General features: G+C 39.6%; 1 protein-coding gene across 5 annotated transcripts in view; it reads right to left on the bottom strand.

Annotated features, from left to right (window-relative positions):
• C9H10orf67 (chromosome 9 C10orf67 homolog) overlaps positions 1-26,261 on the bottom strand; it is a 155,326-nt gene that overhangs the window by 34,568 nt on the left and 94,497 nt on the right. For 4 of the 5 annotated variants that reach the window (XM_027594210.2, XM_027594213.2, XM_027594214.2 and 1 more), the window contains 3 exons: positions 10,470-10,529; positions 9,658-9,737; positions 9,518-9,583 (listed from right to left, as the gene is read on the bottom strand). In XM_027594210.2, coding sequence (XP_027450011.1) covers positions 9,518-9,583; positions 9,658-9,737; positions 10,470-10,529 — 206 coding nt within the window. The remainder of the gene's footprint in view (positions 1-9,517; positions 9,584-9,657; positions 9,738-10,469; positions 10,530-26,261) is intronic. The other variant, XM_027594212.2, reaches the window with a different exon arrangement.

Here is a 26,261-nt window from a genome sequence, read left to right as displayed (position 1 = left end):
TTCATGGGTTGATGAAAATGTTTTGATTTAGAGAGCGGTAATTTGTTGTCCAACCCTGTGAATACACTAAAAACCATCCTTTAAAAGGGTGGTATGTAAACTATATGTCAATAAAGTTGTTTTACAGTAAGTTACTATGTGTGCTAAAAAAATGGAAACTTATGAATAAAATAGAGAGAAAAAAGCAGAGCAACGATGACTTTAATATCACTTTGATGAAGAAAACAGCGCAAAAGATTGGTAAAATTGATAAAAAATGTGAATTTCCGCACAGAATTGAAATCTACTTAAAAAAATGAGTAGTCATCTTAGAATTGAAGCAATCATATATGATATTAAGAACTCAGTACATGGGCTGAATAGGAGAATGGATACAGAGCACAGACAGGATTATTCATCTCAAAGGCAGATCTATCTATCTATCTATCTATCTATTCAAAGTGAAGCCTAGAGAAAAAAAGTAGGAAAAACCAGACGGGAGTGTAAGAAACATGTGGGTTGTAGTCAAAAGGCACAACTTACATATAATTAGAATCCTAGAAGAGGAGAGGCTGATAGTTGATAAGTCTCGACATCTCCGGAGGAGGCCAGGACTCAATGCACTGGCATCATGAATAGACTGAGGGAAAAAAAACTACCAGCACAGAATTCTACACTCATAGAAAATATTCTTCAATAATGAAGGTAAAATAAAGACACTTTCCTATAAAGGAAAGCTGACAGAATTATTTGCGTGCAAACCTATGTTAAAAGAAGAACTGAAGAGAGCTATATGGATAGGAGGAAGATGATCCCAGATGGAAACACATTGAAAGCAGGAAGAAATAAAGAGCTCACAGAGTAAAAATGTTAATGGAAGTGAATACTGACTACGCCTAACAATAATTGTAATGTTCGATGGTGTTAAACATTTATAAGGAATCAAAATGAAAATGTGGGAGGGGGTTAAATGGAGTTAAAATATTCTAAGGTTCTAGAATTCTTGGGGAAGTATTAAATAGAAATTTGTAGAAGACTGTGGTAAGCAAAGGATGTGGGTTAAAATTTCAAAAAGGGAAAAGAATAAATAACTAACAAGTCAATAGAAGAAAATATGGAATAAAAATACGTTGATTAGTCCAAAAAAAGGTGAAAAGGAGAGAAGAAACAGGTCGGCTAAATAGGAAAAAAATGTGTTATGTGGTAGATGCAAACCCGAGGATACCAGTAATCTCACTAAAAGTAAATGAAGTAGGCCAATTAAATAAATAAGACTGGCAGGTCAGATTAAAAATCCAGCTCTATGCTGCTTACAAGAGACACATTCAAATATAAAAACAAGATAGGTTGAAGGAAAAAAATGCACCATGCAATCTTAATCAATGAAGAGTGATACAGTTATATTAATTCTAGATGAAGGAGACATTAAGTCAGAAGGCATTTTTACAGATAGAAAGGAATGGCTCATAATGATACATATAAATGATAACCTCATAGGAAGATAGCAGGATTCTAAATTTGTAGGTATCCATCAATGTAGCCATAAAATATTTAAAGCAAAAACTGACAGACTAAAAGAGAAATAGATAAATCTATAAGCATAGTGGAAAATTTAATACTCCTGTCTTAATAGTTGGAACTGTAGCAAAAACTTAAGTATATAAAAGATATAAAAAACACAATGGATAAATGACCTAATTGAAATAGATAAAACACTGCACCCAGTGATAGAATTCCTCTTCTTTCTAAGTGTGCATGGATCATTTTTTCAAAATCAACCATATGCTGAGCATAAAACAAGTATCAAAAATTTTAACAGATTGAAATAATTCAGAATAGGTTCTCCGAGCACAATAGAATTAATCTAGAAATACAATTAGACAATCGTCAACTACCTGAAAATAAAACATATCACTTCTAAATAACCCATGGATCAAAGATAACATAAAATAGAATTTGTAAAATGTTTTATACTGAACAATAGTATATAACATGTCACAGTTTGTGGGATGCAACTCAAGCAGTGCTTAGAGGACAATATGTAGTCTGAAATGTATATAGTAGAAGAAAAAAAAATCTGAAAACCAATGATTTCAGCTTTCTTCTTAGGAAGGATTGCAAATCATACACAAAGAAAGTAGAAGGAAGAAAATAATAAAGATAACAGAAACTAATGAAAAGAAAACAAATATGAGAGAAATTCAACAAAGGAAAAATGATTTCTTTGAAATAAATAATAAGACTAACTCTTAACAAGATTGATCATAAAAGAGAACACATATTATCAATATCAGAAATGAAAAAGGGGACATTAGATCTTACAGATAATTTAAGTATAAAATATGAAGATATTATGAACAACTTTAAGTCAATCAATTTGACACTTTAGTGGAAAGTAAAATTCCTTTTTATTTTTTTAGATTTATTTATTTATTTTAGAGAGAGAGAGACAGAGAGAGAGAGAGAGAGAGAGTGAGAGCACGCACGAGTCGGGGGGAGGGGCAGAGGGAGAGAATCTTTAAGCAGACTCCTCCCTGAGCACAGAGCCAACGTGGGGCTTGATCTCGTGATCTATGTGATCATGACCTGAGCTGAAACCTAGAGCTGGATGCTTAACTGACTGAGCCACCCAGATGCCCTGGTAAAATTCTTTTAAAAAGACAACATAAATTATGAAATCTACTGGAAGTGGAAGATCAGAATAACTCAATATCTATTTAACAAACTGGATATTATTTAAAACCTTCCTCCAAGGATAGACAATAGACACATGAAAATATGTTCACCGTCACTCACGATCAGGGAAATGTAAATCAAAACCATAATAAGATATCACCTCACACCTGTCAGAATGATTAAAATCAGCAACGCAAGAAACAACAGGCGTTGGTGAGGATGTGGAGAAAGAGGAACATTCGTGAATTGTTGGTACGAATGCAAACTGCTGCAGCCACTGTGGAAAACAGTGTGGAAGTTCCTCAAAAACTTAAAAGTAGAACTACCTTACGATCCAGTAATCACACTACTGGATATTTACCCAAAAATACAAAAACATTCATTTTAAAGGATACATACAGCCCTATGTTTAAGCAGCATTATTTATAATAGCCAAGATATGGAAGCAGCCCAAGCATCCATCAATTGATGAATGGATAAAGAAGATATTGTGTGTGTGTGTGTGTGTGTGCGTGTGTGTGTATATATATATACATATATATATATATATATATATATATACATATATATATATATACCACGGCATATTATTCAGCCATAAAAATGAAATCTTGCCATTTGCAATGACCTGGATGGAGCTAGAGAGTATTATGCTAAGGGAAATAAGTCAGTCAGTGTTAAGACAAATACCATATGATTTTACTCATATGTGGAATTTAAGAAACAAAACAAATGAGCAAAGGGAAAAAAGAGAGAGAGAGAGAGAGAGAGAGAGACAAAACAAGAAACAGACTTTTAACTACAGAGAACAAATAGATGGTTCCCAGAGAGGAAGAGAATGGGGGGGATGGGTTAAACAGGTGATGGGGATTAAGGAGGGCACTTGTCATGATGAGCACTGGGTGTTATATGGAAGTAATGAATCACTACATCGTGCACCTGAAAGGAACACTAACACTAAACTAACTAACATTGTATGTTAACTAGCTGGAATTAAAATGAGAATTCAAAAAAATAAAACCTTCCCCCAGAGAATGATAAACATTAACTTAAGATAGATGTTACATTGGAAGAAGAAGAGGCACTAGGCATGGAATGGGCACACAATGGTTGTGAAGATACTGCCAACACTTCATCTTGTAGTAAGAATATTTGTGTTCATTATATTGCTATCTTTATACTATACTAGTATATCTTAAGTATTCTTCCCTTTATACTAAATGTTGAACCAAAAAAAATTTTTAGTACAGAAAAAGAAAATAAGAGTAATATGTTTTTAAGGGTTAGAAAGACCTGTGTCCATGACTGAGATCTGTCACTCTTTAGCTGTATGAATTCTGATAAATTACTCAATTTCTTCGAACTTCAGTTTCCTCATAAGAGAAGTGGAGTTAGTGTTTTTTTAGAGAGAGAGAGCGTGAGAGCTCGTGCAAGCATGGTGGGGGAGGGGCAGAGGAAGAGAGAATCCTCAAACAGGCTCCACCCTCAGCCCGGAGCCTGATGTAGGGCTTGATCTCACCACCCCGAGATCATGACCTAAGCTGAAATCAAGAGTCAGCTTAACGACTGGGCCACCCAGGCTCCCTGGAGTTACTATTTTTAACTACCACCTACAGTTTCAATAAGGATTTGATGCATGTGAAATGATTAGCATTGTCTCGGGCACTATCTAGTAAACTAAAACATTAATCGTATACATTCAACACACGCATAACAGAATAACACACAATTAGCAACTGCTAATTTCATTCAGTTTAACAATTTCATGGCAGGCATCTTTGAGATTAGTCATTTGTTGCACATATTTTAGCAAAAAGGACACTGGATTTTTCATATAACATAACTTTACAAGATGAAGATGATTGCTTGAGAAAGGATCTATTTCCAAGTAACAAAGTGTATCTTTTGGGCAGTAGGCTGGCTAAACTGCGGCAAGGACTTCCGATTGAGAAATTTAGGGTGGCTCAGATGGTTGGGCGTCTGCCTTCGGCTCGGGTCATGGTCTCGGGGTCCTGGGATTGAGTCCCACATCGGGCTCCTTCCTTAGTGGGGAGCCTGCTTCTCCCTCTGCTTGCCACTTCCCCTGCTTGTACTCTCCCTCTCTGTCTGGCAGATAAATAAATAAAATCCTTAAAAAAAAAAAAAGGAATGGATAAATATATTCCAAGAATGAAGTACACTCCCCTCAGCTAAAAAAGGACATTGGAAAATTCAGTTCTGAGTCTTGTTTGGTGATCGTAATAGCCTGTTCCCCACACTCAGCCTCGGAAACTGCAAGAATCAGGGGGCAAAAAGGATCGCTGCACCCCTTCAGAGATGGTGGACCTCCCTCCACGCTCTACCACGTACCACGTATCTCCACCTTAAACCATCCCCTCTGTCCCGGAGCCCCCAGTTACTACTCACTGTGGATCCTACTTCTCTGAACAGCACCTTCAGACTGACACCTTCATTTGGTGTCTGCTTAGCTTTTTTCTTTTTCTTTTTCATTTTTTAAACACACTTAATTTTTAAAAATTTTTATTGTTATGTTAATCACCATACATTACATCATTAGCTTTGGATGTAGTGTTCCATGATTCATTGTTTGTGCATAACACCCAGTGCTCCACGCAGAACGTGCCCTCTTTAATACCCATCACCAGGCTAACCCACCCCCCCACCCCCCTCCCCTCTAGAACCCTCAGTGTGTTTTTCAGAGTCCATCGTCTCTCATGGTTCGTCTCCCCCTCCGACTTACTCCCCTTCGTTCTTCCCCTCCTGTATCTTCATCTTCTTTTTTTTTTCTTAACATATGTTGCATTATTTGTTTCAGAAGTACAGATCTGTGATTCAACAGTCTTGTACAATTCACAGTGCTCAGCATAGCACATACCCTCCCCAGTGTCTATCACCCAGCCATCCCAACCCTCCCACCCCCCGCCACTCCAGCAACCCTCAGTTTGTTTCCTGAGATTAAGAATTCCTCATATCAGTGAGGTCATATGATACATGTCTTTCTCTGATTGACTTATTTCACTCAGTGTAACACCCTCCAGTTCCATCCACGTCATTGCAAATGGTAAGATCTCATTCCTTTTGATGGCTGCATAATATTCCATTGTGTATATATACCACATCTTCTTTATCCATTCATCTGTCGATGGACATCTTGGCTCTTTCCACAGTTTGGCTATTAACACAATTTTTTAGAGCAGTTTTAGGTTCACAGCAAATGGAGAAGAAGGTACAGAGATTTCCCATATACTTCCTGCCCCCCCACATGGACGGCTTCCCTGACTGTTAACAACCAACAGAGTGGTACATTAGTTACAATCAATGAATCTACACTGACACATCATATGGCTCAAAATCCATAGTTGACATTAGGGTTCGGTCTTGGTGTCATATATCTTATGGGTTTTAATAAATGTGTAATGGCATGTACTTACTTTGTAGTATCATGCAGAGCAGCGTCACTGCCCTCAAAATCCTCTGTGCTCCACTGACTCATCTCTCCCTACCCCTGAGCCCCTGGCAACCACTGATTCTTTCGCTGTCTCCATAGTTTTACCTTTTCCAGCATGTCATATAGGATCATGGCCTTTTCAGACTGGCTTCTTTTACCTCGTAATATACGTTTAAGGTTCCTCTATGTCTTGTCACGGCCTGATCGCTCATTTCTTTTTAGGTCTGGACATAGCACAATGTACCCATTCGCCTCCTAAAAGACCTCTTGGTTGCTTCCGATTTTGGGTGGTTATAAATAAAGCTACCATCAACAGCCATGTCTGCTTTTGATTCCAATTCCCCTCACTTCCCACCCTGGGAAACTGCATCTTGGATCACCATCAGCTGAACACTCTGAACTTCATGAGCCAACCCCACACCATCCCCTCACCTGCCCAGGGCCTAGCTTTTGAGAAGACTACAGACAGCTGAATTTAGAGGAAGGCACAATACTCAGAATAACCACTGAGTGCCCAAGACTCCAGATTTATTCTGATTTGGCTTTGGCATTTCTGTGAATCTTGAATTTCATAGACAATGAACGTGTTGTGGGTATACTCAGGTAGCAATGAGCGACAACAAGTTACGAAGGGCCGAATCGTCCTTTCCCCCCACACTACACCCTGACAAGGGCTGAGAACAAAGATACAAGAATCTAAACCTGTCAGGGGTGAAACTAACGGGACCGGGAGGTCAGGTGTACCAGGAAAGGTCCTAGGACTCCTGTGACAGGAGACGCAAGCCAGAAGCCTGAGAAGGGAGGGAAGTGGGGAGAGAAGAGGAAAGAAGGGCAGCGTAGGGTTTCTGTTTCCCTAACTTTCCCTGTTCCCCAAGTCCAAGAACGAGGGGGGTTAGAACAGTGAGAGGAGGAGGGAGGAGATTGAGAGCACAGTGCGCCTGCGCGGGCACGTCGCGGCTCCGGCTCTGCCGGTTAGCAAGCTCCCTGGGAGGGACTGCGCATGCGGGGAGAGGAGGTGGGAGGGAAAGGGTGCGGACGCACACCCCTTAGTTTGCGCGCACTCCCCTGCCGTGTGGGAACGGCGTGCGTGTAACGTCTCTGCGCCCTGGCCGGCGTGATGTGCAGCAGTGGGTCCGACCCGCCCCAGGAGCTCAGCAGGCAGGACTGGGGGTGGCTCTGATGGGTGTCGGGTTGAGGCGGGACACTCAGGGCGGCATCACTGCGGCACCGGGCGGGTGGGGATCTAGTCCTGCCCCCGTGTGCCACACCTGCACACCGTTTGGGCCGAGAGACGCGACCATGGCGGCATCATGCCACACTAAGAGGAAAGACTAGCTCCTGCCCTGGTTGGCCCCGCTTAAGTTCCATCTTCCCGGAAATAGAGCCAACTCAGCAGAGACAGAAAAGGAGCTTGGGAGGTGGAAGCCCTGAACTGGACTGGGGCTGAATATAAATCATGAATTGTCTGAGAAATTGTTGTATTCGACTGTTACGTTGCCTGGCCAAGGTGAAGTTTTTCCTCTACAAAACAAATGATGGCGCCTGATCTAAGATCTGTTACAATGAAATGAAATGACCATTTTAGCCATACAGATCTGCGACTGTACTGTCAATTTCCATCCCCCACCATGATGCAGTACCCTGGATATACGCGCTCTCTCTGTTATATATTACCTTGAATGAACACTTGGTGATGCAACCACATGAGAAAGACAATGCGTTATGTCCCAACATTATGTCCCAGTTAGTTGATTGAGAAAATATATAGAAAATATGTAATCATACTTGTTGGTATTCCAAATGTTTAGATAGCAACATAAAGTCTGCATAGACCAAAATGATGAAATGAACATAGACCATCTTGATTAACAGCAAATCAACTTGAAGTAACACTGAGACATTCTTGTAAATGGTCATTGAAATATGGGATGAATCCCATTGGGACAGACACAGCATAAATATTAAGGATCAAAGTGAAGCCCACAGGCGTGCCTGGGTGGCTCAGTCGGTGGCTCAGTCGGTTAAGTGGCTCAGGTCGTGATCTCTGGGTCCTCGGATCAAGCCCCACACGGAATCCCAATCCCGGCTTCATGGTGGGAGGTCTGCTTGTCCCTATCTCTCTGTGCCCCCCCACTCGTTCTCCCTCTCTCTCGCAAATAAATAAATAAAATCTTTAAAAAACAAAACAAAACAAAGTGAACTCCACAGAAATAAGTAAGGGAAAGAGAGTCTACTCAGTTTCAGAGATAGTCCAAAATCCATGTTTGGGGAAATGAAGTGCATATTTAAGCCAGTCTCAGTCTCTTGTTTCTCACCTGTATTTATATTCTATCCTTAGAATAACTGTATGAAGCAGTTAGGACAGGTATTAATATGCACATTTTTCAGAGCACAGAGCATTATCAGCACAGACATGAAGCACAAGCAGGAGTGCATGTTACCACAAGGAGATCTTTCTCTCACCACCTGGTGGTATTCCGGCTAGCATGTGGATTCTCAGTGTACCACCTGGGACCATTTCAGGGTGATGTATGCAGCAACCTACAGGATTTCTTTTTTCTCCCTCTTTCTCATACACTCACAATAATAGTGTAAGCTTATGAGGTGCTGGGCAAATGTAGGGCATTATCGTCTTACGAAGTCCTGTGTGAGTCTCACACTTGACTTCTGACATCAGACCAACACTGAATCCATCCTGTCTTGAATGCTCCTTGACTGTGAGAAAATCTTGCAAAGGAACTTCCAACATGTGATAAAGAGAAGAGAATCTGGGCGACATTATGGCCAGAAACAAGAGAATAGAATATAGTTGTTTTAAATTAACATGTTAGGACAAGGAAAAGAAAATAGGCATTTTCTCTACTTGGTGTTGCTTTTAGCCTTTCCAGAATTTTACAGTAGTCACTTACTCCAGTTTTAAAAAGACAAAGGTGACATAGGGAAGATAAATTAAAATGATTATGTGAGTGAAGAACAGATCTGAGAATTAAGGAATTGGTGCTGTTTTGTCTGTAAAAGGATAGAGGATACAGTATATAAAACAATTTTATAAAGAAGATCTAGACCAGTTAAATATTCTCATGTGCAAATAAACAGGAAACTGTTTTAATAGCCCTATGAGGGAAGATGACTAGGTAGGTCTGATTAAACCAGATATCAAGAAGAGGCTGTCTATCCTGTTAATCCTTTAAAATTGAAATATGGAGATAGGGAATGTAATAGAATCTTGAATTATTTTTTCTTTGAAGTGACTTTGACAACTCTTCTATTTTAAGCCAATTATTTTGCATTTCTTGTTAAAGGTGTATGCTGGTATTTTATATTAATTAATATGCACAGAAAAATGCACATTAGTCACGTTTTAAAAGATTAGTCACATTTTTATAAATAGAATTTATATATATCACCACATACCTATTCCTGAGAATATAGAATTTCTTTTCCCAGTTTTTGTTTATCTGTTCTGATTCTTTCTTAAATCTGTAATAGATTTATAGATGGTTAAATGTTGTATTAGCTACAAATGAACAATTATGCTTCATTATTACCGGTACCTTTCTGTCTTCTTTTTCTCATTTTCTAAATTAGCCTTTAGTACTTGTATTTGCTCCTCCAAAATATGTCTGTCTTCAATCTTTCAATAGAAAATGCATCACAAAGTGAATTACATGAACAATATATTCTTTCTCCATAAATCTTAAAAGCTATTTCTATTAAATAGCATGCATATTCTACCTATCAAAAATAATTTGAGGGAATAGTGAGTTACATTTACTTGCAGGTCCCCATAAATTGCAAGAATTAAAGATCCCATCCGCCATGTCCTGTAAGTGATTCATTTAAAGGCAGCCAGTTCTAAGCAATACTACAAAGCAATCAAAACTTATCTTCATCACCCCTCCCCCTACCAGGTATCCCTTTTTCTAAATCTTGTTTTCTCTCTCTTACTGTGACCTCTCCAGCTCATTATAGGCAGGAGCTGCTCCAGTTACTCTATTTTCTTTCTTTCTTTCTTTTTTTCTTACCAAAACTGTTCTCAGGAAAAGATCTGACCAAGTCAATCACATTAGAGCTTTATGTCACCCATTTCTCAGGATTGTTTATATTTTACAAGGGGACAAACTTTAGCAAAAGGAATGAATCTCTAACAGTGGAATTGTGGGCATTTCACGAATGAGAGAGATTTCTCTGGATCCAGCCTGGACGTACCCCAGAATCAGATTACAGTGTGAATGAGGTCTTTGTCCCTTCATAAGACCCACTCTCGGTGTAGCTTTCAAAGTCATTGCCACTTTTTAAGAATAGCCAGCATCAATATAAACAATAAGCATGTTAATAGTAATGGTCATATTAGTCATTATTATACCTTAGCCACTGACAATTTCACCTTTCCTTCGTGTACCTCAGCTGGTTTTGCGTGCCTCACCTGGCATGAAAATAAACCAACGTAAATATAACATTTCAAATCAGTGCATAAATATGTGGTTTTTCTGCAGCTTAGAGACAGGCAACTGAGCCTTAGAATATGCCAACCGTAGTCCCGCAGGGGTCTTCTCTGCCTTACCTAATGTATAAAGCCCAGGGCTTTTGTACATTGCCTTTGCAACTGGACAATCACAGCCCATTAAAACCAACTTTCCCACTACCATCTTTTTAAAAAATTTTTTATTGTTATGTTAATCACCATACATTACATCATTAGTTTTTGATGTAGTGTTCCATGATTCATTGTTTGCGTATAACACCCAGTGCTCCACGCAGAATGTGCCCTCCTTAATACCCATCACCAGGCTAACCCATCCCCCCACCCCCCTCCCCTCTAGAACCCTCAGTTTGTTTTTCAGAGTCCATCGTCTCTCATGGTTCGTCTCCCCCTCCGAATTCCCCCCCTTCATTCTTCCCCTCCTGCTATCTTCTTTCTTTTTTCTTAACATATATTGCATTATTTGTTTCAGAGGTACAGACCTGTGATTCAACAGTCTGGCACAATTCACAGCACTCACCATAGCGCATACCCTCCCCAGTGTCCATCACCCAGCCACCCCATCCCTCCCAGCCCCCCACCACTCCAGCAACCCTCAGTTTGTTTCCTGAGATTAAGAATTCCCCACTACCATCTTTTTAAAGTGCATTTTTCTGCACTCCTATATTGGCCAAATTTTACTATTATACTTTTTTTTTTTTAATGAAGTGGGCAGTTATTACTCAGTGTAGTGGTAACCTTTAAGGAAACTTTATTTTAAATGATGATGTACATGATTTAAATGATAATTATAATGAATTTTCACTAGTGTTATCTCTAGTGAGATGGCACTGAGAGCAGATGGCAGTGAGAAAACATACTGAATATAAAAATCTGCTTGTTTAGCTATCTCTGGGTTCCTACACAAAAGACAGAAAAAGGTGCTCCTTATTTCTACTACTACCTCTCTGGTGGGTTCTGTGACCCAAAAGGCCCTGAATCTGTTGCCCGTCTTGGTGAAGTGGGCTCCACCCGGGAGAGTCTAGAGCCAGGTCTGGGGAAAAGAGCTAGAGAGTTCTGCAGAAGAGAGTAAAAGGAACTTAGAGCTAACTTCCCCTGAATAATTAGAAGGACTGGGAAGAGAGAAGGAGAGAGCGAGCGCGTGTGAGAGAGAATGGCCAGGCAAGGCCACAAGGCTTGGTGGTGCTAGCGTCTGGTGACATTGTGGGTGACCAGTGTCCAGGGGTGATGGCCACTATTTAATTTGAAATGGCATCTTGGTGATGCCTGGTCCCTGTCGCTTACCTTCTTCAACCTCCTCAAATTTACATACACAAAGGGGTCCTGCGAGCGGGTTGTTTTAATAGACATCGCATAATTGGATGAAATTCAAGGTCTGATTAAACAAAATGGAAACTGGGATGGGAAGCAGAGCACAGTGAAACTTGGAAACTGACTTAGTTCAGTGGAAGAAGGAGCTAGACGCGGTGACAACCACCAGAAGATGCTGTGGGCATCTGCAGAAAACCCGGGACACGCTCTAGGCTGCCACAAAGCACAGAATGTGGGTTTGAACCAGTTTTATTATATCTGAAGGAACAGAGAGAACCCAGCCAACATCAGCTGCCACAAATAAAAAATAACAAAATTTGTAGCAACAGCCCTAAAAGCTATAGTTTATTGAGTGCCTATTATGTGCCAGACAGTTAACATATATTACTGTTTATTTCTATATACTACCTATTGACTTCTTCATTCATATTACTTCAACTTTTTTGTAAAGATTTTATTTATTTATTATTAGAGAAAGGCGCATGTGCAAGCAGCGGAGGGCTGGGGGGAGGAAGAGGGAGAGAATTTCAAGCAGACTCCATGCTGAGCACGAGCCCCAGTAGGAGCTCAGTCCTATGACCCTGAGATCAGAACTTGAGCTGAAATCAAGAGTAGGCGCTCAATCGACTGAGCCACCCAGGCGCCCCTCATATTACTTTAGATTTTTCATAATAGATAATACATGCATTTTTTAAATGAACTGCAAATAGCTTACACGAACCTGAGATTCTCACTTCCCAGAAGTTAAGGTTTTGTTTGCTCATTGTGTTTTGTTTTCATCTTTCTCATCATTATTATAAATAAATAACAGCTTTTATTGATTTGGGCTTCTCCACAAATAAAGATTCAGAATTTAAAGCATTCACATTATCTTCTGCCTTCTCTGTCTCTCTCCCTCACATGCCTGGGTTTTTTTTAATTTGCAAATGTTTAACTCACATCATAGTTGCCTTTATTATCATTTCAAAATGTGTAAACTTCTATATTTTGATTTGTTAATTCCCTGCTGTGAAAGATGGGAAATTTATTTAGTCTTTTTTTTCCCCTAATACTCTTCACTCTCTCCACCTCCCAGTTTTGGGAAGGAATGTTATTTTTACATTGTTAATGTCAATAGGATTGTTCTCAAACTATAATTAAGTGCCCCATGCTTTATCTACAGCCTGAATCTAAAAAGTGAAATGTGTTTCTGCAAACATTATTTACTGCAAGACCAAGAAGTGTAATTGGCTCCACAGGGAAGACAAGGTAAACCTATAGCTAAGCTTTGCTACTAAAAGGAGATTCTTCCCAGTGCTGCTCTAAAGTTACAACTTTTTTTTTAAATAAAATAAATAAGATTTTATTTATTTATTTGACAGAGAAATTGAGAGAGAGAGCAGAGCGGCCCCAGGCAGAGAGAAAGGGACAAGCAGGCTCCCCACTGAGCAGGGAGCCCGATGTGGGGCTCGATCCCAGGACCCCCGGGGATCATGACCTGAGCAGAAGGCAGACGCTTAACCAACTGATCCACCCACGTGCCCCTAATGTTACAACTTTTCATTTTCTAGCTCCCTTTACTTCTGAGTCACACTTCCTTTCTCCTTCTTCTTGGGTCCTTATCATCCTGCATATTGGATTCTTTCTATATTTGGTTAGCGTGTTTCTTGAATAATTTCTTTAAACAGTTTCCACATATAACAAACTTTTTGAGTTTTCACACGTTCAAAAATATCTTTATTTCTCTTACACACTCCGTTGAGATTTTAGTTGGAGATAAGAACTAGGATTCAATTTTTTTTCCTTTTGAAAACTTTGCTTTATTTGCTTGTAGCAACCAGTGATGCTGATGAGAAAATTAGTTTCCTTGTTTTTGTTTCATTATAGATAAACTGTTTTTTTTCCTCTTCTTTATTCTTAGAGACCTAAAATTTCACCAGAATGTACCTGCTGTTTTCATCAATTCTAAGACATATTCTGTGTCCCACTCAGTGTTTTAACATCTTTGAAACTGAGATGCCTTATAACTGGTGTGCACATCATAATTTAATAGGCAGCAGTTTTGCCTTGCTCGTGTCTTAACCATTGGCATCTGAGATTTGATAAAAACAACAGACACTCTGCTTTTCATTTCAATCCTGTTTAGCACTTGATGGGCCTTTCCATCTGAATCTTAATGTTCCTTTGCTTTAGTTTATGGAAATTTTATCTTATTTATTTTCTAATGCTGTCTTACATCCATTGTACCTGTCTGGCTTCCTGAAAACTCTATTAGAAAGGTATTAAACCTCTTGGATCCATCCTTCATATTTTAACTTTTCTCATAATTTCTGTCTGCCATTTTACACTATGTTCTAAGAGACTTTGTTGTTCCCTTAATCTTCCAGATTATTTTTTAAAGATTTACTTATTTGTTTATTTGAGAGAGAGAGAGAGAGCGTGAGGCGGGAAGGGCAGAGGGAGAGAGAGAATCTTAAGCAGACTCAGGGCTAAGCATGCAGCCCAACGTGGGGCTTGATCTCACAACCCTGAGATCATGACCTGAGCCGAAATCAAGAGTCAGACACTTAACCAACTGAGGCACCCAGGTGCCCAAATCTTCCAGATTATTAACTGGGTCTTCAACTGTGTCAGTTTTATTATTCAGCCTGCCCATTGGTGTCTTTTTGTTGTTGTTCTTGTTGTTACTTCCAAGAAATTGTTCTTTCCCTTAGGCTGTTCCTTTCCCATAGCTGCCTGTCCTTCCTTAATGGAGAAGTTTCTCAGGAATGTTTCCCCAAATATACTTATTTTAAAAATGTCTTTTAAGTTCTTTTCCATTCCCTGAATTAACCATCTTTCTTATGGAGCCAATGGCTGTTTGTTCTCTTTGTTTTTTCACTCACTAAATATTTGCTGAATTCTTACTATGTGACAGAAAACATTCTAGGAACTAAAGATACAACAGAAAACAGAACAGGGCTGAAAGAGGTAGAACTTAGGGCACTCTTTGAGTGAAAAGGGAACTGCCTAGAATTTCTTATTTGGGCAACTAGATGGACAATGGTACCATTCACCAAGACAAAAAAAAAAAAGAATAATTGGAGTAGGGACAATTTTGTATGCGAGTATTCTTTTCTTATTTAATGAAAAAAAATTTGGTAAGTTCAGATTCAGATACTTAGAGAAATCTAGGGCACAATCAAATGAGGACATGTAATAGGCAACCGGGACACGGGCCTGGAATTTGGGAGTGGGGTCGATCCCAAAGATAGAATTTGGAGTCACCAATATTTTAGTTGAAGCTGAAGACTCAGATAAGGCCATTCATGAAATTTACAGAAAGAGAAAAGCAGAAGATCAGGGATGAAACCCTGTGTCCAGGTGTGGCCGACCTGTAGCTCTGATTTCTCTTTGGCTGATAGGGAACTCCCAAACCTGGGACCCTAACCCACTGCTCTTACCTTGGTTCTCAAAACTCTAACTCCCACTCCATGAATCCTCACAGTCCTGGAGAGCCCTTTGGGGCCTTAGAACTACCCAAATAAATGTTCCTTTAGTTGTTGACACACTATCTCAAACTCCCTAGAAGAAACCACCAACTACTATTACCAACACTGTGACTCAGTCTTCCCATGGCCCATGTGACAGAAAGCTAGACAAAACGAAGTCTGAGGTATAATAACACTAATTTAACAAAAACGATGAAAAGTGTTTGTTATCATTAACCTTCTGTGGATCCAAAACCCCCAAACCGTGAGGATTACCAAAACGACAGAGGCATGCACTTTTTAGAATCTTTCCACCTATTTGTTCTCAAAGGGCACAATCCACTTGAACTGCCATTTGGTTAACAATGGACCAAGGAAATCACTGGGGTAAGAATTCCAAGCTTTGGAGGGCACTTGCCAGTATGCTAATGGGGAAAAAATTAACGCAAATTTTAAAAAGTAATCCACAAAAAGGAAAACAGTTTGATAAAACAAAATAAGTTCCCATGTAGAAAGACATTTGTATTTATTTACTTCACTATATCCAGTCATATCCATAATTGAAAGTTTATTAAAAAGACCCTGTGTTTAAATTCACGTATAGTAAAAACGAGTTCCAATTTTTCAAGGCTCCCTTTTCCTGCCTCTCCTATAATGATCAACTCTGTAATAACTAAAGATAAGACTGTTGCTATACCATATCTTCTATAAAACAAATAATGATTCAATCTCTCCAAAAGACAATACTCTTACAATGACGAAGATAGCTTCTCTTTTCATTAAAAAAAAAAAAAAAAAAAAAGCACCACATGTAGACTAGAGTGTTTGCTCTCCAGTTTAAGTTGAACTTTCAACTTTACTACAGCATGTTATATTGAATCCTGGCTCTGTGCACATTAAACTGTCATTTTGTTTTGTCAGCTGCTGACATTCCACTTTCTCTGGAATATGCATGCTAGTCTTTATGTGGCTACTTCATTGACAGGTGCAAACATTGGACTGCTAAACAATAGATAAAGGTGAAAATGAATGGTAATATTAATAGAAAAGTAGATAACTTCCTAAGTAGGAAAATGTACATTGAATAATTATAAAAATAACTAAAAATTGTGATTAGAAATAATTTATTATAAATAGTTTTCATTTTCTGTTGAATTTGTATATATAATCAAAAAATCATAAAATTAAGGAATCAGGGTCATTTATAACAGAGATTATAATTCTTAAGTTTGTTTTCCATTTTTAGCACTGAAAACATGTTAAAAACATGTTAATCTTCTAAATTAGGAATCAACAGCCAAGGTTTGTAATAACAGAAGATGTGCAATTATGTTTATTAATCACCACAAGATTAACCATATTCCTTATCAGATCCACTTTCTCCTTTTCTTGTCAATGGAGGAGTCATTACATTCTCTTCTTTCTCCTAATTTCCACAAATGTCCCTCTTTTGAAACTTTGGCCATTCTTTCTGGGCTTTCCTGCCTCCTTGCCTCTCTCTCCTTTAAACCATTAAATATATTACTATCAAAACAATCTTTCTAACTCATCATGAAGAAAGATCATCTTCTGTCCCTAAAATTTCATTAATCTTGACTTTTACATTAATATATATATATATATTTTACCTTCTAAGCCAAACAACTATTTTTTATCACCAGTATGTCCCAGTGGGTGGAGGAGAGGGAGAATGACAAGCCCATGAAGAGAGGAGAACCAGCCTGTGTGCTGACAATTTGGAGTAAAGAGACCGGGGAATTAGGAATATTGAAATAAAATGTGAGACTGTATGCAAGCAAGCATTAATCATTACTAGGCCAAAAGTAAAAATAAAACATTTATCTACATATATCACCAGTGAATTTTCTTGCAACAAAATTGTTAAGCTAGGGAATTCTCTCAAAAATAGGACAAGTTTTCATTTGATGCACCCCAAGGCCCATTTGATGTGCCCCAAGGGTGCCACTTCCTGTCTGCCAGGGGGCTCTCAAACATCTAGGCAGATGATGGGGCTACAAAGCCCTACAGAATCCAGGCTGATCGAGGCTATCTGCAAATCTCAAGACAAAAATCTATGTGGATTGGGCTTCCTCCCCTGGCTCTGGCTCATCCTAGACTTTACATACACACCTTCTATCAAACTAATCTTAAAAATTTGTAATCAGAACTCTTCCATGATGGAAATGTCTAAAGATGATGAAGCCATTGTTTATAATAGCAAAAGAATAGAAACAATATCTCTGGAAGGCATGATTAAATTGACAGAGATTGGTTAAGTAAATTATGCTAGCTCCATTGAGTAAAATACTGTACATAACTTCTTATATACATTGAATGATGTTCCCATATCTTGCGTGCAAATCTGCATCAAGATTTGTCTGAAAGGATGGTCACAAGGAGTTTTTAATAATTACCTCTGGGTGGCAGGATTCTTTTTTACTTTCTTTTTTGACATTTCTTTATTGAGAAGACTTGGTATAAGTATAAATGTTTTATTAAAAAAATTCAGACTTCTGGCATCCCACATTGGATGCCAAAAAAAAAAAAAAATGCCACTGCTATACTAATTACTCGAAAAATCCAGATAGACTACAAAGTCACAACCTTTCTTGGACCCATCAGAGAACTGAGGTCACGACCAGGCAACATGAATTCCAAAGAGGAGCAAGATCTTCCAATGGGAGATGTGATGCACAGGTTCACCTACAGCAGAGGCAGCACCATGCCAGTTGCAACACATGCAGGTAAGAAAAGCAAGCTAAAATGTAAAGAACCACTGAAGAGCAAGTATGGCTTCACAGAGCAGTCTGAACTGGCCGGGGGACGTGTTATAAGGGGAGTTCACACTTACGCTCAGCTTTTTATCCCATCTCCTACCAGATGCTCATAAAGGTGACTGAGGGCAGGGCAGGACACTTGTTGATGGTGCAGACTTCAAGAGGAGATCAGCTGTTTTTGATGTAGTGTTCCATGATTCATTGTTTGTGCATAACACCCAGTGCTCCACGCAGAATGTGCCCTCTTTAATACCCATCACCAGGCTAACCCATCCCCCACCCCCTCCCCTCTAGAACCCAAAAATGAAGGGGGGAAATCAGAGGGGGGAGACGAACCATGAGAGACTATGGACTCTGAGAAACAAAGTGAGGGTTCTAGGGGGTGGGGGGTGGGAGGATGGGTTAGCCTGGTGTAGGGTATTAAAGAGGGCACGTTCTGCATGGAGCACTGGGTGTTATACGCAAACAATGAATCATGGAACACTACATCAAAAACTAATGATGTAATGTATGGTGATTAACATAACATAACAAAATAAAGAAATAAATGAACACACTGGTTCAAAAAAAAAAAAGAGATCAGCTGATGCTAAGAGAAAAGTACCTTCCCTGAGATAACAGAAGTGTTAAGTCCCTGGGAGAGGGGAAGAAAACTCTCTGGCCAATCAGACCCAAAGAAGGTGATCAGTGGAGAAGTGTAAGGCATGAAGCTTCACCCTCTTCTCCCAGAGCTTTCCTTCCTGGGAAAGAAAAACTTTCAACTGCTGGGGAGGGCAACAAAGCTTCTTGCTTATAGGGCATAGGGGAAGACATATTATGGTAAGGGGGAAAATGAAAGAAACATTTTCCTTCCCTGGTAAGCCATTGTCTTGGGCCTTAAAGTCTGTAATAATACCAAGTGGAGGTTCCTACTATTGCAGGAGGGATGGGCAGCTCCTGTCCAAGGTCAGCTTCATATACAGGCAGAGGGAGACCACCACAGGGAGGAAAAGCAGGAATCCTGACAGAGCTCACCTCTGAGGCCCAGGCACACAGCACTCCCCAAAGACTGGTCTGGATTAGAGCAAGAGAGAACCCTCTCTGCCTTCCTGTGGACTACCAAGAAAGAGCTGCCTACTACTGAAAGAGGGATAGGAGCATAGAGAATGACCTCCTCTGTGGCACAAGTAGACAGGTTCTGCTGAAGATGAGGGTGGAGCAGCTCACAGAGAAAAGCACTCTGTTCCTCTCACTCCCACTGCAAGCACACATCCACAGCAATAGGAACATTGTCTGTCCCTAAGAACAGAAGGACATCTTCTTCCTTTAAGAGGAACTACAGCAACCACCAAACAACTCAATTCAACTTGTAGCTAGATTGGCTCAACCCCCTACAATAACAATCTGATATAAGAAGAGGCATGCCATTTCCAGATGTGAATACTGATTACTTCAATTTCTACTAGTCTACACATGATGTTTGGTATTTAATAAAAAATTGAGACAGAAAAAAAGAAGGAAAAAAGAACTGATTGTCAGGAGACAAAGCAATCAATAGAACCAGATTCAAAGATGACCCAGATCTTGGAACTATCAGATGGAGACTTTAAAATAACTATAAATAATTATAATTAAAATATTAAAGAAACTAGGAGAAAAGGTGAACAACATGGATGATAATAAATAATGAATTTCAGCAGAGATGAATATATATATAGTTTTATATATATGTAATATATATTATTATTGTATATATATTATACATATATATGAGTCAAATGGAAATACTAGAAATGAAAAAGACAACACTAAAAATGAAGAATTTGGGCCCCTGGGTGACTCAGATGGTTAAGCATCTGCCTTCGGCTCAAGTCCTGGGATCAACTCCCACATCGCGGCTCCCTGCTCCTCACAGAGCCTGCTTCTCCCTCTGCCTCTGCCTCTCTCTCTGTGTCTCTCATGAATTAATAAATAAAATCTCTAAAAAATAAAAAAGTAAATAAAAATGAAGAATTTCTCTGATGACTCATCAGTAGATTCAATACCACTGAGGAAAACAATTAGTGAATTTGAAGGTAGGACAAAAGAAATTCCCCTAACTGAAACACAAAGAGGAAAAAATAGTTCAAAATTGATGAGAAGAACATCCAAGAGTTGTGGGACAGTATCAGTCTAAATTATGTGTCATTGGAGTCTCAAGAGGAGAAGGGGGAGAGAATGGGGCAAAAGAGATAATTGGAGGTAATGGTCAGAGGTTAATGAAAGACTTCAAGCCACAAATTTAAGAAGCTCAATCAAGGGACAGAGAGAGAATGCATTGCTAGCAGACCTGCACTCTAAGAATTGCAAAAGGAAGTTCTTCAGGAAGAGGAAATGTGATACCACATGGAAACTTAGATCACTGAGATCTACATTAAGAAATGAAAGCTCCAGGTGGGATGACTGGCTGGCTCAGTCGGTAGAGCATGTGACTCTTGATCTCAGGGTTGTGAGTTTAGGCCCCACACTGGGTGTGGAATCTACTTCAAAAAAAAGGTTAAGAAATGAAAGGTCCAGAAATGGTATAAATGAAAGTGTCAAATGCATTTGCATTTGACAAATCTTCCTGTGACAAATTATATCAGTTTTTTTATATGAAAATATATTAAACTTTAAAATTTTTGAAGGATACAACATGTTAGGAATTCCAAGGATTGTGCTTTTGATGCAACACTGGAAAAGGTTATCCAGGGACATTTGAAGCAAGATGAATGGACAGTTATGAGTTTCATAATGACTTTTTGGAGAGTGCTTAAGAAACACTATCTTCGCCACTGAGACTAAGCTATGTGGTAGGAAGTTGCCAAAGGTTCCTAAAAATTGCAGTGACTTCTTATTGATCTCCTACCAATCAGTTATTTGGGTGCTTCAGTCTGAAATCTTTTTTATGTTGCTTTCCTAATACTTATTGTCCTAGCTCTGCCAATGGTTATATAAAAATCTAAAACTGTATATTGAAGTCTTTCTAATCTTAACATAAGCAATTAGCTTAAAAATATGTTTATGCCTTATTTCATGTAAACCAATAGAAATGTTATGTATCTTAACCATAATTACACTCTAGGCTGTTGAGGCTCATGTCAATCATGGTGGCATGAGGGGCATCCGGGTGACTCAGTCGGTTGAGCAGGCAACTCTTGGTCTCAGCTCAGGTCATGATCTCAGGGTTCTGGGATCGAGCCCCATGTCAAGCTCTGTGCTTAGCGGGGAGTCTGCTTGAGGATTCTCTCTCTCTTCCTCTCCCCCTGCCCCTACCCTGCTCATGCTTTCTCCCTTTCTCTCTCTAAAATAAATAAATAAATCTTTAAAAATTCTGGTGTCATGAAACTGAATATGTGCTCACCATATGTATACTTTTAGCCAATGGATTCACTGAATTCCATAACACTTCATGGCATTTGTTGTAGGTAACTACTTTTTATATTATATTATGTTATGTTATATTATATTATTATATTTTCACATATGCTCCCATATCTATTCATATATTCAAAAGAGGGATGGATCCCACATTGAAATTGGTGAAGGAGATCTTCAAGCTATTTTCAAGATCTTTAAAAGTCTAAATAAATGTGTACTTTGATTCCCTAATAAAGTTGCATACCTAACAATCCTTAAGAACTCTTTGGATTTGGTTGGCATTAAATCAATCCAGTGAAATATCACTGGCTATCTAAGGTTGATCAGATATCCAAGTTAAAAGTAATATGTACTAAATGAATACATAAAGGAAAACAAATAACTTTAATAAGTTCAGGGTTGTTTTTTTTTTTATGAACAAGCAGAGACTACAGGAAAAGAAAACAAAGGGATATTAAATGAAGAAAAGTTCAAGTGCCATCTTTCATGAACTTACATTCCTTAAGAAAAGAACTGGTGTATTGTAAGATAATCCCAGGGTGCGAGGACAAAGCTAGGACCTCAGGGACACTGGGCCTGAAGTGGTCGGGTCTGGAGGACCTGACAAGGTGGTTAGATCCAAAGGGTGTGGATCTAACCAACCAAGTGTTCAGGAGGGTGCAGCTACCTCAGGCTTGGCTCTGGCTAGCATCCATACTGAAGCCGTCTTATGGTAGTGAGTTCTATGACAGAATTCATGGCACCGAGCAGCAGAATTTGTACATGCAATAATGGCAGTTAGAATGGGTGCCAGTATGTCAAATATTCATGGGGGTAAGACCCAAGTCTGGGCAGTATCAGGACTCTGGCTAAATGACCTGGTGTTCAAGACTGGCCTCAACTCCCAGTGGGAACTGGAGAGAAACCCACAGCTGAAACCAAAGCAAATGGAATAAAGCAACACCCTACAGTGGGGGGCAAGATGGCTGCTCTGGGCACCTGAATGTCAAGGATGACACTTCTTCTGTTAACACCAGGGTGATATTACACGTGGTCAGGACCTAGCAACTGCCCCTGGCTGAGAGTGCCTAGGGAAGAACAGAAATGGATACAAATCTCAAATGTATCTTTTCCCGATTCCCACAATTGTATCTTAGGTCCTTAATTAAGTTATACTAAAATATCACAAACTCTACAAATAAAATGCTATCACTGTTCCCCAAGAACATAACAAGAAGACAAAGCATAAAACGCATTATGCGATTCTTAACAAAAAACATTTTTCATTTGTGTGACAAATATTGAATCTGACGTTCACTAAAATATTTTCAGTTCCAAATATACTGAAAGTATTTATCATCGAACCACTCAGAATAAGATAATGTAGAAAGTAAAAGCCACCTTTCAGTTGACTTCTAAATATAATATCACTCAGCTGGTCAATTTTGGTCTCTGAGAGCAGAATCTAAAGATGAATTCATTTTAGTGGTAAATGGTAAAGTGGTAGAATTTTGATCTTGAAATAAAACAAGTATAGTGTATGATTTTAATAATCTCTACATTTTAAAGTTATTTGATACAAGAAAGATCTAGTACAGTAAGGAAAATTCTTCCGTGTCAAAAAAATCTACCAAAATACAGGGAGTATCCCTTGACAACCTCCAAGACCATGCACATGAACAGGATGATCCTATCTCTGTATTAAACAGCCATCCAGTGTGGCCAAATCCACAACGAGCAAAATGCTGGCTTTCCCCCATTGCTCCGCAGAACTCTTTAACTGCCTGCTCTACCAAGCGAAACCAAAGTTAAAAAGCATGAAATAATGAAACAATAAACAGATTGTATTATTTTCTTCCCTGATGAAGTTTAATTTAAACTTCATGTGCAATTTAATCAAATAAGAAGTTTGCATAGGAGAGCAATGGTCAATTTCAGAAAGATTTTTTTCCCCTCACCTACCTAGCCTGTAATACTACAGATCTATAACAATCATTCTCTATCCTACACTATTATTTTTTATTAAATAACTAGCTTGCAGGGTGAATATGATCATAATTGCAAAACTACTGCAAAAATATTTCACCTGACAATTTTTAAATGTTAAAAGAATCACGTTCTAGAGTTTTTATTGATGTCTTTTATGCTGTACAAATTGCTTTGTACTGAGTGCACTTTAAGAATGGGAACGTGATTGACTTGTCCGTGTCCCATTTCCCACACAGAGGGTCCCGATGGTTTCTGCAGATGTAAGCACACACCATATGTTCTCTCAGCAGAGACCAGGTTACCCCATGGAAGCTCAGAAGTCTTCCTGGGAAGCATTTACTGGGTGCAACCTTAATTAACTAATTCCCCGGGGCGGGGGAGGGGCAAACCTCCTGGGAATCCGATCTAACCTGGTTATATGAAACCTTAGTATCTGAAACGTTTCCCAGATATCAAAAAATAAACTTTACACAAAACACTGTACAAATACAAATTTTATGTTGTGAAATCTTTCGTAAATAGAAATCAAACAGCAATGTTCCTATCGTGCTTTTCAGACTGGCTAACCACTCAGTTTATCACTCTGTACCCCACTGTGGGAAGCACGTGTGCTGTTCCCACCAAATGACACAGATTTCAAAAAGTAAGTATGATTAATTAGATAAGATAAGTGACTGATGTAAAAAGTTCCTTCAGCAAGCTCTCTGTCTGGTCATTTACATGCGATACATGTTACAAAACCCCTTAAAGACAATTTTTGAGAAGTCCAGCTACCTCAGCATAATGAAAGATGTAAAAGAGAAAAAAGGAAAATTAAAGTTAGGGTGCATAATACATCAAGTTAATCTGCAGTGAAGACTGTACCACATGGAAAGCTGCTAGAAGGGAGCACTTATCATTAAACTGTGAACAACCAAAGTGTATACGATAGCAATAATGGTGAACTAGAAAAATACACTTCATTTTTAAAATCGTGTCAGTTGATACAAATATGTAAACACCAGTTTGCTTCACCTCCCCCCTCCCCTGTCTGATTTTTACTTATGGTTATGCATTAACTTCTGAGTGTCTCCTGCCGACAAGACACACTGTTAGGCTTTGGCAACATCAAAATAGCAATCATTACAGTTAGAAGGAGAGACTATGGCACTAACAGAACACCCCACTGAACTGACACCTCTGGGAGATCCTGTCTGCCTTGTCTCTCCTATGGTGCATCTTCTGTGGGTGAGAACAAGTGGTTATTTCTGCTCCTCATGGCTGTGAACTGGGAACCTCAATCTCAACTGGAAATTGAGGACCCTGTTGTTTCTTACTTGCAATTGTGGGGTTTAGTTAGGGCCTCGTGCTTGCTGCAGGGACTGGGGCAGCTCCGCCTGCTGCTGAGATCCTGGGATTGGAGTTCCATTGCTCTGTTCCTGTCACCGACCCTGCTCTGCAGTCCTCCCTCTATCTTCTCAGAACCTCCGACCACAGACTCTGCACCCCCCCCCCCACCAAGGGACCTGATTTCATGGCAGTTGATGTAGCCTTCTGGAACAGGACACAGCCTCGGCCACATGCTCCCTAAGTCCAAGGCTTAGGCTAGAACCCCGTACCCAGTTGGGCTGATCTATCCACGCAGGTCAGCCGGCAGCATGGCACACTCAGGTGTGGGGGTGGGGTTTTTTGTTTTGTTTTGTTTTTTGGGGTTTTTTTGTGAGCAAAAAACAAAGCAAAACAAACAAACTCCACAAACACAAACAACAACAACAACAACAACAAAAACGAATAAACACAAACTTCCCAAGAATTGCATTCTAAACATCTTACTTCGAGAACCTAGGCACTGGTCAGTCATGCACCAAATTCCCCCCCAAATGTCATTTTCCTCCTTTGGAAATTACACTGGTTTCCAGTTGTCTGTACTTCCTAATTTTCTGTAAAGGGGAAATGCTTTCAGAGGAGAAGGCTTTGTCTCAGCTCCTGGGGACTGACGGCCACTGGTGGGCACCCTGGACTCTCTCTACCTGCTCGCTTATTCCTCTGCTGCGGGGGAGCCGTGAGCATCTGCCCGGTGAGCCGGCATGAGACACCCCTACCTTTGCATTTGGAGCAAGGATGGCACAGGCAGCCTGCTCCTGCTCAGGTCCTCTGTGCCCCAAGCCTTAGCGAGGCAGACTCTGCCCCCTGTGGGAGAAACAGGAAGAACACAGGGACAGGCAGAAACAAGACAAAGGAGTATGGGAAGCGCTACACATTGGCTCTCTGTATCACCAACCGGCTTCTGAGCTTTTAAAAAATCAACACGGAAAAAGAGTTTTGACTGGTTACACAATTCACAGTGCCCACAGGCCAGATCGGTCTCTCAGAGAAGTACAACAATTCCTGTAACTCACAGCGGAAGCAAGTTCCCCATAGGATCATTACAAAGGGAGGGACTGTGTCTCAGCAGGGTCCACACGCTAAGACAACGTTGAGTTGAACATCACAGAGCTACTTCTTAACACGCTCTTTTATACTGACCAGTAGTACGGCCTTGGGTCCAGTAAAAGCAATTCTGATTATTTGGAGGGATGGTGGATTAGGAGAATGATAGCGTATCATTCATGCATGTGTATCTCTGATGGTGTGAATTAATCCAGCTGTCAACTTAGAATACTGTGAGCAAATGGACTGTATAGCTGCATGTCCTTCAGGGAATTTTCAGGAAGTTTCTGATGGTATTGGGCAGTAAGGAGTTAGTAATTATACACCCTAGACTGTGCTTGGAATGTGGCTTTTCTATCTTGCTAATTTAAGAGAGACCCACT

Source organism: Zalophus californianus, chromosome 9 (genome assembly GCF_009762305.2).
Source record: "Zalophus californianus isolate mZalCal1 chromosome 9, mZalCal1.pri.v2, whole genome shotgun sequence".
NCBI lineage: Eukaryota > Metazoa > Chordata > Mammalia > Carnivora > Otariidae > Zalophus > Zalophus californianus.
The sequence above is the reverse complement of the archived record's forward strand: the minus strand, read 5'-3'. Positions and strand labels throughout refer to the sequence as shown.